A 12,201-nucleotide genomic window follows, 5' to 3' on the forward strand; every position below is an offset into this window, starting at 1 on the left:
AGACAGCATGTTCTATTAAGTTTGAAATTATTCAGTAAAGTTGTTTGTCATCTATGCTCTTAAGCATCGTAACTGGCAGTCAATGCCCCTAATATCAGCCTTAGTCTAAGACCCCACTCAGGCCAACTTTTAGACAGAGGGCAGTGGAGAACAAATTTAACTCCAGAAACAAATGGAAATACACATCATTGACAATAGCTGAACTACTACATAGCCATAGCTGTAGTTTACTGTTGGGAGTTAAATTCTATGGCTGATCATACACTCAAGTTTTCCCTCCTATGTTCTGAAATTGCAGACTTTCTATGAAAATATTAGTCTAATATCTGTACCTAAAGTTTAAAATCACAAATCACTTTGGTAAGACATCATAGGTCTGAAATATAAGTAAGAGCAAAAATCAAAGATCACACTTCTAAGGAAAAGCCTGGTTTTTTGCATTCAGATGTCTGTTAAGTGCAAGCAAAATGACAAATTAATTTCAATGACTTTTTGTGTTTTGAGCAGGCGGTTGTTTGCTTTTTGGTTTGTTTGGGGTTTTTTTTGTGGGTATTTTGTTGTGTGGGTTTTATTTTGGGTTTTGGGGGTGTTGTTTGGTTTTTGTTGTTGGTTTTGTTTGTTTGTTTGTTTTTAAATCAGGGTCAATCAAGAGCAAAGAAATAGCATACCAACTTCAGCAGCTCATCAACCATAGCATCATGGAACTAAACCAAAAATAAATCTCATGTGGCAGTTTCTATAATTACCACTCATTTTTATCACACGTCAATCTTTAGAGTCGTGCAGTAAACAAAAACATACGAATGTGTTCAGTTACATGTTCTAAATACTTTTTAAAAAATTTGATCATCAAGTAAAACTGTAGACCTACTGTGCTGCATTCTGGCATGCTATTTTTCCTGTATGACTGCACAAAACTGTCAAACAAATGCCAAGAACTAAAACCATGTACCAGATCAATCCACTATTTAAAGTGCAGGTTTTGTTGAATACTGCTGGTTTATCAGGTAAAGAGAAATAAAATTATGCTTTTTAATAAATACAGTTGGTTTTTTTCTCCTGTAAAGGATACATCTCTAATAGAGCAGCATTAGCAAAATATGATTTATAGGAAAATTTTATTAAATCTTATCTGTATGGGAGAAGTATTACGAATAACAAAATACTACCTTGCAATGTACAGATCAGGAAGAAGGCTGCATGTGCACACTATTAATATTTCAAGAGACATAATAAGCTAAGTTACAGGGGGAAAAAAATTAAATTGGATTAATTTCCTGATCCAACCGACTGCCTAACAACAAAAGCTAAGGTCAGCACAGAAGAAACAGTAGAAATATACAACTGAGTGGGCAAAAGAAGCGGGAGAGGAAAAAATCCTCCCAAAAGGCTGTGTTCAGGTCTTGGAGATAGATGATTTTTAAATTAATTATTCTTTTCAATTTAAAGATAGCATGCATTTAGGCTGTTGCTACTAACAGTTCCATGTCTTAACTTCTATCTTGCATAACCCTATAACCAAAGGGATTTCAGAGTAAAGATCTTGAGACAACTTGCATGCAGTGAGTTAGAAAATTTGAAGGCAGTCAGTCAGCACCAGTTTCAAGACTTGCAACAACTTCTCTCCAGAGGCTTGAGTAAGATTTCACAGAGAATCTGTACCTGAAAGCACACCTTACAGACTCAGTACAGTTGTGGCACGACACAAGACAACAATCTTGTGCACATGGAGAATCAAAACCCACACCTTACAGTCCGAAGGCGGTCTCTAAAGGCATACCCATGGTTGTTAACTTTAGCCAGAAAACAAAAAATCCCACCAAAAAACCCCCGACCAACCAACAACAACAAAAGAGGTTAATTTTAATGCCTCACCAGTTTGTTCTAATAGCTATTCTTCACTTCTTGGTAAGAGGTCATATTACCTAGCATTACATTCAGTCATCTAAACATAGGCATCCGCCGCCACTTGAGATTAATGTCCCAGGGCAACCTGCCTGGTCTCAGACTGACATCCAGAAGGGCACACGGTTTCTCCTATGCCCTGTGCCATAACTGCCAGGTCCACATAGATGTCCAAGACAGTCCAGGACATCTCAAATAACACTGGTTACCTATGTCTAAGCAACTGATTTAAAGCCCTAAGTCTTAAACAAGGATGACAGGGCTGGTGTGGGGGGAGCAAAGCAGGGAGGCCCTCTTAATCAAGACCTGAGGTTTCTGGACACCAAATACATTTCTTTAATGTTACCAAAATTCTCAACAACCAAAGCTTTCTGTATTCCTACACAAGAGTATCCACACTAATTTAAAAGACTCTTTCAGAACATTTTACATACTGTTATTTTATAGCAAGGCTGGTTCCTCCTTGTAGAAAAGCTATGTGCTGCTTACTACTAAACATTGAGAGACAGCTACAAAACCGATACGTAGATGGCAGCTTAAATCTTCATTGCTGCATTCATGAGCTCTATGCTGTAAGTAGGTTAATTAAAAGAAACATAATTAATGATGAATATCTTGCTTAAGGTAATGAAGAAAATGCTATAATCTGAAAGGTAGCTGAAAGTGGATTTAACTGAGTCATTCTTGCCATGCTCTTTCATGACCCAAACTCACAAAAGGAAAGAAAAACATCAGTTGACTTTAGCTGATGCAACACATGCTGTTGACATCGACTTTTCAACAGTCACTTACTCCTGGGCATCAATTAATTATTTTTAAACTAAAGCCTGAGGATGGCAATTCTTCCTGTACAAGAAGAAACTGCCATTTTTTTCTGAGGAGCAGAAGGACTTCAGCTGCTCACAAGCAATGGCAATGAACTGAGACAGCTTTTATTCTTTTATAAAAATCACACACATTGGAAAGAAGCTCCAGAGGACATCTAGTCAACCCTTGCTCAGGGGACGTCTGGTTAGTGCAGGTCGTTCACAGCTTTAGGCCATTGAGTTCTGGATATCTCCAAAGATAGAAATTCTACAACTTCTTTGAGTAACCTGGTCCAGTGTTTGATCACCCTCAAGTTTAAAAGCTTTTTTTCTTGCATGGGTTTGGAGTCTCCCATGCTGAAATTTGTGTCCAAAGCCTCTCATACTTCCATTGTGCACAATGAAAAGTCTGGCTCTTGTCAACTCTACACTGCCCACAGCAATTAAGTTTTCCCCTTGGTCTTCTCTTCTAAAGGCTGAAGAAACACATCCTAACATGAGAAGCATTCCAGCCCCCTGATCATCCTGGCACCCCTCTGCTGTGCTTGCTCCAGTATGTCAGTGCCTTCCTTGTACTGGGTAGCCCAGACTGGACACAGTACTCCAGCCGCAGTCCCACAAATGGTGGTGGTGGTGGGGGGGGCGAAATCTTCTGGCTCCACATTTGTTCATACAGTTCAGTAGGCTGGGGACCTTCTTTGCTACAAGGGTACACGGCTAACTTATGTTCAACGTGTTGTCCACCAGGACCCCCCAGGTCTTTTCTGCAGTGCTGCTTTATAGCCCATCACTTCACAGCCTGTCCTGTTACACAGGATTATTCTCTCTCAGGTGCAGGACTTGCATTTGCCTTAGATGAATGTCATAAGGTTCCTGTCAGCCTGCCAAAGTCCCTCTGAATAGCAGTCTTCCCCTCCAGTGTATCAACTACTTTGCCCAATTTGGTAGCATTTGCAAACTTACTGAGAGGACTCTCTATACCATCATCCAGGCTGCTAATGAGGACATTAAGCAGTACTGTCCTCAGTACCAAGCTCCATCATGGGTAACAGACTGCCAGCTGAACTTTGTCCTGTAAAGTACACCCATCAAGGTCAATGGTCCAGCCATTTTATTACTCACTTATGTGGTCTATATCTTAGGAGTTTGGCTAGATGGATATCAATGGAGATCATACCAAACCCCTTTTAAAAGTCAATATAGAATATGAAAATTTGAGGTAATAAACAAAAAATTTAAACTTTACACCCTGAAAACAGTATTGCTGATACACCAGAACCAAATGGTTGCCACTTCTATTAAGATACTTCTCTACCATGCCATACAGAATGAAGTACAGATCATGCAGAAAATACTAAAATTCCTCCAGTAAGAAATCAGCATTGCTGATCTGCACATAACTCAGTCCTGTAGCTTCCTTGTGGCAAAGCTACCACAAGTCATGTGAAGGTTCTGTCTATTTGACATTTAGGACCATTGTAATTCTCATTACCAGCTTTTGTGACTAGCAGTTTATGAACAAAGACAGCAAATATGTATTAAGTATATATAATCACACAAGTTTTCTTTTCCCCCTATTTTAGCTATTCTGCAAACCAGTAAGTATCAGCAAAATAATTTCTAGGAGCTCACCTGTAAAAAAAGCATTTCATATACTTAAGATTATTGCAACAAGTGTAAGTGTAGCGAGTGATTCATGTTATAAGAGAATTTGACTGAAGAATCTTACCATTTTCCTTTCTCATTGTAGGAATAAGCTACTTTAAAAATACTACTACATAAGCAGAAGTACTTTCCAAATAATACTTAGTCTGAATAGAAGATTGTTCACTCTGGAAAATAGTGGCCCCAACTACATTGTGCAGAACATTAGATATCCAAGGCAAGAGCTCTCACAATAAATAGAATGACCTGGGAAACAGTCCTTTATGAACTAAAAGCAAATGAAAACTTTGCTCTGAAAAATAATTCAAAATAAAGTCTTCAAAAAGCCAGACAGTATGTTGGCTTAACATGAAAGGATACATTATTAAAAGTAACAGTTGTAGCTTATTTCAGCACTCCTAATATTTGCAGATGACATCATCGTTGGGGGCTTGAAGCATCTGTCGGGTCTGGACAAGGGTTCAAATAATCAGGACACACGGAGGAGATGGCCTGACACCGACAAGGCAAAGTTCAGCTGAAGGAGAGCTCAAATCTAAAATTGGGAATAACTGACTAAGTGGTACTACACAAAAGAATGTGTCTGGAGAACATAGTGAAATACAAACTACATGAGCAAACCAAATCTGTCAAAAATTTACAATTCATTTTGGATTTACTAAAACAAGTGTTATTATGCAGGGAAGCAACTACTCTGTCCTTTCGCAAAGCCTCAGAGTACTAATGTCCCAATTAAATGCTACACTTCAAGTAGCGTGTAGACAAAAATCCATTAAAGAAAGTTACAGGGTGTTTTTAAAAATTTGCGTTAAAAAACTATAGGTGTCTTTTAGTACAAAATTACCGTTATGAAGATGGGAAAAAAAAACCCCTAACAAAAAAAAACAACTGGAGAATAAAAGCAGCAAAACGAGCTTAGGCCTGAAACAAATATGTACATAAGGAAACCTGTGAAAGTTAATTCTCTAGAGGTTTTAAGAACAGAAGAGTCAAGCATCTGCCAAGGGTAGTCCACCTACACACAACACTACCTGAAGTGAGGTCCATTCCAACCAAACCTCTGACTCTAAAGTGCCAACCAATTTATATAGACATCTGCAAATTGCTTGCTATTGAACAAAAAAACCAAACCCTATATTGCATTGAGCAATGGACAATTTACATTAATACAATTCTTACCCTGTGTTCAGGATCTAAATAAATTATTTGAAGAGTTCAAAAAGTTGTTGAGTCCTTAAGGGGACTGACTCATGTAAAGAACAGACAGAATTAGGAAATTCTCTCATTATTGTTATTTAATCCATGGGCAGAAATAGCAGACATTTATTTAGATATAAACCTTTAATGTAAACATCTATGCTAAAGAATAAAATTCTCACTTTTGTTCTGTTAAGACAGAGGGCAAAGCTTCATGGTGTAGCACTTTCTAACCCACGTACCGGAAGACCACACCCAAAAAGTACAGTCTCTACCTCACTACTGTTACCCACCAGCATGAACTAATGAAATTTCCATTGCCAGTTTATTTTTACTAAATGCAAGGGGTTTTGACTTAAATATTTAAAGACTTATGCTTTTTCAATATATAACTGTTTTAAGTCACTCTGCTCAAACCCAGTTTTCCAACGTTTCATTTATCTTTTACAACAAAAGTCCTAAAATGTGATTGAAATGTGTAAGGAGTGTTTTGCCAATAGTATGTAGTCCAAGTAAGTACAACAAACAGTATCAAGAGGATATATTCTAACTGGAGGGAGGTGGTGGGAATCCCTAATGATTAAATTATGTAAGACTCAGCATTTGATTTGCCTTACTTGGAAAGCAACTCCTTCAAACAAGAAAAGGGCTTACTTCCACTGTAAAGATATCACACTCTTGGGGGGAGGCGGGGGCGGGGGGGGAAGATAAACTAAGACTCGAGATGGCTTTGATACTTCGGTGATTATTAATTACTTTATGCACGGAATTGTTTTTTTTTTAATAGTAAAAAAGAAAAAAAAAAATCACCTGAAGGTGACATAACATTAGACAATACTAAGTTACTACCACATCATCATGTTTGTGCTGTAATGATGGATTACCTAAAAATCAAACAAACATTTGTGAAAATTTACAGAAAGCCTGAAAGAGAAACATTCAGTGACATTACCGTGGGTTTAAAACTTGTAACTGCTGTTCACAATGTAAATCTAGTTTTACAACAATGTATTTGCTTTGGTTTTATTTTTTAATTGCAGTAAGTAGTCACAAGAGGTCACCATATTAAAATCTACAGAAAAAAACTAATAAATTGTAAGCTAGAGAAAACATGCTGTATTATTCTGATTAAAAGGAACTGGCTTCACTTACATAGGTATTTTTGGCTTGAGAGCCACAACTGTAATATAAAACATATAAACCATTTATTAGAAATTTTGTCCCTTTTGCTTTGTTTTAAATCAAATATTCAGCAGTGTATTAGGATAACTGGCAGCCAAATGCAATCCAAAGCACTGCAAAGTTTATAGTGCAACTTCCAGAATTGCTTGACTTTGTCCCACCACAATATTTAAACTAATTTTCCTGTATCTGTTGCATCTTGCAATAAAGTTGGAATGATTAAAATCTGTTTTACTTTTCCATCTTTATATGAATTATTGAGGTGGTTCACAGCAGCACCGTTACTTTCTAGTCCTGAGAACTATAGTGATTAATAGAGTGCTAAAATAAATAAATAAGTTAACTTCAGATTTGTAGGATTAATTTTAATTAGGGGGGGAAAAAAAAAAAAGAGAATCCTGGGGATAAAACCAGCTAAAATGTAGAATTCAACTACATCATTTTTATCTTAAAAATTGGGCCAAGACCTGTCTGTCATTTTTATTAAACCACTGTTGTCAAACAAAATATATTCTAATAACATATGTAAAAGAAAAGAAACTAAGCCTAGTGATTTTTTTTCTTTTATATTTATACTGATATGTGGTATCTCCATGCATGTTAAAGACATATTCCCAGTCAAAAACTGCAATAATTCAGACTGTAACCACTATATGTAAAACTTCCACCATTCTACTCTCTATGTCCAAATATAAGCCTACATAGATATCTAGTATGACAATGTGTTTAGCACATGACATCTGAACAACTGTTTAATGAGGAACCTGGGGCTTTTTTGTTAGCTTGTTTGATGGGTTTGGTTGTTTGGGGTTTTTTGGCAAGGGGGGGAGGGGTTTTTTTTGTTTTTAACTGCAACCTTTTCTGTCACCAGTTTAGATCATTTTGAAGGACCTTATCCTTTTACATTATAATCTTAAAATCTATAGTAAGTTATTCTTGATTTATATTAAGGACCAAGCTGTGGAAGAAGGAAAAAAAACCCAACCGAACAAAAAACCCAAACACCTTAGGTAGGTGGTAGAAAAAGAAAAAAACAGCTTCATAAATCTGAAACAAATAATATTATTGTGAGCCCAGAACTATACAGCTTTTATATTTGTTGACTCTTCCAGACTAGATAGGAGGTAGGAATTGTGAATCAAGCACTGCACTGGTATCTAATGAAGTTAAACACAATCACATGCCATGTGTTCTAATCATTTAAACAATTCATTGCTTGCTTTCTCCTCTCCTCTCTCTCAACTACCAGGACTAACATCATCAAGGAATTTTAACAAAAGATATTGCCAACATAAATACAATCCACAAAATGCATGCATATGAAATTCTAGTCAATAGAACTTCAGAACTACATAGCTCTAAAGTATCGAGCCGTGTTGCTATATATTTCATCCCTACTACTACCACCACCTCAAAATACCAGCACATATTCTTTAGTTAACTTTTTGTCACTTTTGACTCACGACAAAAGAAAGCTGACAGGAATGGCAACATTATACCTGAAAAAAATCCATATTTGCAACAGCAATTACCTCACTGCAGTAATTTGAACTTTCTTTAAATCCAGTGGCGACTTGGTCCCAAGGGCTGCCTTTACATTTCAGAGTCTTGCAACACTTCCCAGTTCCTCTAGTTGTGCTATCCAATTGCATCCCAGCTCTACATCAAGATAAGTCTTAAACACAAAGCATCTCCCATTTTTTGTAAGGGGAAAAAAAACCCTGGACAAACAGGCCAGAGAGAACCTGTGGTAAACTCCACCAGTTCCCCAACACAAAAGATTAGGGAACCAGAACCTCAGGACACACCAAAGCATACTATTGAAAATAACTCTAGAAGGTCCAAAAGTTTTTTGGACTTACTTATTTTTGATCCTTGCTTATTTTTAAAAATCCATTCACCCACGAGTTTCAAAAAGCTGCTATCAAAAAGATGAAACATTGCTAGTTCAGATGATTTTCTCAGACTACGTACCTGCAATAGGTCTCCTTCATCAAAACGTAGCATTTCTATTATGCCATCTGACTGGATGAAAGCTGCAAAGAAAAACAGTAAGTAACTTAACAGAAAAACATTTTGTTATTAAATTAAAAAGAGCAATTTAAACATCTAAAATCTGCTGTACCCGATTTTGTAGATAGAGCTATGACAAACCAGAATAACAATGCAGAGTCTAACAGAATACCAAACACAGATCTGTGACATTAATTTTCCTCCGAGAGTTCTAATTCCAATATGTTCATATTAATAAGTACCACACTTTGCAAATCAGCCTTTTGGCATAAAAATGTTTAAGTCTAAAGTGAACAACTTCTTTTAGGTTTCCTAAAAAGACTGGCTGTACCAAGCTAACTCAGTACTTCAACCAATATGACTGACTGGGTACCTAAACAACTGAGTTTCATACATCTAAGCCCACAAAGAATTCCGACATTTACAAGCAGAATTTTAGTTGCATTTATACACCTAAAATCTTAACTGTACATCTGGAAAGCCTTGTTCACACTGTTCCCTAGCCCTCAGCATGGCAACAGCTTGCTCCATCTTGACAATAACGTAATAAAATTTGAAACAGTTTAGAAGCGTTTGCACCATATGACTAAACTCGATGAAAAGTTCACACCTCAATCACATACAGGATCCTCAAATTAAGCATTCCTCCTCCACTCACTTCCTCTAAATGTTTGGTCAGGCAATTGTTCTTCAATTCCTCTCAAAATGTAGGGAATGCTACTTTCTTTTAAAGACAAAGAAATAAGGCCATTGCCCTTCCTGCAAAATATAATATTCTGTACAAGAATGAACATGAGTTAAAGGGGAAAGAAAAGTTCAAAGAGGTCTAAATTTTACTCCACAAAAGACTATTCACACACACACAAAAAAGCAGGTCTTTAGGATAAAATACAATAACAACCTCGAACCAGAAAATTGCATTAAAAAAACCCAAACCTATAAATAACTCCTCCCCTACCCTATGACCTTTTTCCATAACTACCTTTACCATTCAGCCAGATGAAGTTGAGAGAGTGGTAACACACCCCTCTTTTCACAAAAAGGAACAACTTCAACAGGAAGAAGTTAAAGATTTCCCAGCACACAGAAGCATAGTGAGTGCTTCTGGAAGATGGAATTTGAATCCCACTCAGAAAAAGGAGATTTAAACCTTCATCTCCCACTTTGAAGGTCAGTGTTCTAACATGAACAATTATTGTAAGGTCAGCAACATTGCCACTTGGCTTTACAATGTTTTAAAAGAAAAAGTGACATTACTTTCAGAAACCAAAAATAAGAAAAAAGCACTCTCATCAGACAGGAGTAAAGGCACCTACCACACAGAGAAACACTATTTTTGATGCATATTTGTCTCAAGCATTTCCTCACTGGCTGCTTCAGTGGCACCTCACTCAGCACCCAAATTTCAGTCTGCTACTTAACATACCACTGTTTGCAGATCCCATTCTGCATCTCTGACCCCCCTCATATTTTGATACCTTCTCCTAAAAGGTACAAACTCCATAACCTTGTTTTCATATGACCAAAAGCAAAACTTAATATAAAACAAAGATTGCTGCTGTCAGGTCCAAAAGTCTCTTTTGGTATGCAAAAAACCCAAACAAATAAACAAAAACCCTAAACAACTAAATTTTATACAATCACTTTCCAAGCTACCATACCTCAGAATTCTAACGTTTACTAACACAGGCTGAAAAAGCAGCCCATCTCATGTGGAAATGTGAAAATCACCACAGAGCAGAAGAGGTGGAGCTCAGACTATAAACAATATGCATGTCCTGCAATATTAACAGTGGCATGAGTGGTACTAGGCAGTCATGTCAGCAGTATCTTAGAAATACTTTTTTGTGTGTGTATTTATTGTTATTACCTTAATGATTTCCAAAACAAACAAAAGTCATCGTTAATCCAAGAACTGGGGGTTTGGTCAATTGTTTATATTGAAGAACTATACAGCACATAGGGCAAAAGATTAAAAAAAAAAAGCAAACCAAAAACAAAACAGCATTTAAACAGCTGTTATGAGATCAAGTCCTACAGCTTGTGAAGAATCGGACTTTTAAAATTTAAATTACTGGAGCACGTCTATCAGTTTAAAGTTTAATCCTAGAAACAACGAACAAGTGGATTCTTATCAATTTAACTGGCACTACATATGGAAGACATTCAAGTCACTGTTTAATTTTGTCTTTAAAATCACTCAAAAAAATCTATAAGTGAATTGCAGTGCAAGATGTAAGAAAACGAAGCTTTGACATATTAGTTTAAAAAGCGAAGTATGACAGTTAATCACAATTTCATAGAAATATCATGCCTATCCTCTGTGCAAAAAAACCAAATTACAGATTAGCTGATAGGGAGGGGAAATTCTCAATTTTCAAGCTAGGGAGAAATCCAGAATGAAATTACAATTTCTCATGTTATTTGATTTATTGCAAGTTTAACAATCACAACTTAATAAAAGAATTTGTCAATACAAGCACACCTTCCTAACAGTCAAAAGGAATTGCACCTCTGAGGTTGGGCTTTCAGGCATTCCTTCATTTTCTAGCTTTCTGCTTGGGAAACAAAGAATGCACAGCACTTGACTGTGACATCAGGCACAAACAAAAAAAATCATTAGAAAACAGCTTTTTATATTCATAATTTATCAACAACCAGTAAAACATTAAAAGGGTATTTAATCAATTCACAAATTCTTAGTATTTTCCCAACACTTTTTTCCCTGTTTTAAATATGATACACTGTAGGTACAAAGAGCAGAAAGTAGCAACAATATCCACAAGGATAACACACACAGAAGCTCACAGAAACTAGTCAAAGCTTTCTACTCAGACAGCTTGAATGCAGGCGGCCCTTCTGTAAACCCCAAACACTCTCAGCCATTCTTCAGTTACTTCATCTCTGCTGCAACTTATGAACAAAGCAACAGATGTTACAGAACATTTTGAGCGGGTGACACTGTTAAATAGAAGTGCCATTCATCATTATATCATTTAAGAAATGTTTTCAGAAAGCAGAATGACAGTTAGTGCCAGGTGAAGTCAGACGCACTGCAAAGCTTGGCTGCTGGCCATTTCGCAGCAGTCGCATCTCAACTGAGGCTGTGATGAAGTTTCTGTGGTTATACCTTTTCCTTTGTTTTAGACTAACTTTCAAGCCTTTGTTTCTACTTTATCAGTTATTCCATCAAAGCAAGGAAATGACAAGCAAATACCTACACCTTCACGAGACTAAAGCTTGTTTTTGCAACCGACTTCTCAGGCTCTCAAGTCAGGATGAAGCAACTAGTCACCTCATTCAAATGAAGCAAAGCCAATTACATTTTAAAAAAGCTCCACTGACGAGTCATAAAGAATCACCCAAATCCCTGTAAGAGCAGCTCTCAAACTGTCCAATATGAACCACAGCGAGGACAAAGGCTTCTTCAAAG

The 12,201-nt window shown here is 36.8% G+C and overlaps 1 protein-coding gene across 4 annotated transcripts in view; it reads right to left on the bottom strand.

The window, feature by feature from the left end:
- TMEM131 (transmembrane protein 131) overlaps positions 1-12,201 on the bottom strand; it is a 100,321-nt gene that overhangs the window by 71,700 nt on the left and 16,420 nt on the right. For all 4 annotated transcript variants that reach the window (XR_774888.1, XM_010575772.1, XM_010575774.1 and 1 more), the window contains exon 2: positions 8,730-8,791. Coding sequence is in view for 3 of the 4 variants with exons in the window: in XM_010575772.1 (XP_010574074.1) it covers positions 8,730-8,762 (33 nt within the window). In the remaining variant the exon portion in view is untranslated. The remainder of the gene's footprint in view (positions 1-8,729; positions 8,792-12,201) is intronic.

The sequence above is a fragment of the Haliaeetus leucocephalus genome, unplaced genomic scaffold (assembly GCF_000737465.1).
Source record: "Haliaeetus leucocephalus isolate CR32 unplaced genomic scaffold, Haliaeetus_leucocephalus-4.0 Scaffold495, whole genome shotgun sequence".
Taxonomy (NCBI): domain Eukaryota; kingdom Metazoa; phylum Chordata; class Aves; order Accipitriformes; family Accipitridae; genus Haliaeetus; species Haliaeetus leucocephalus.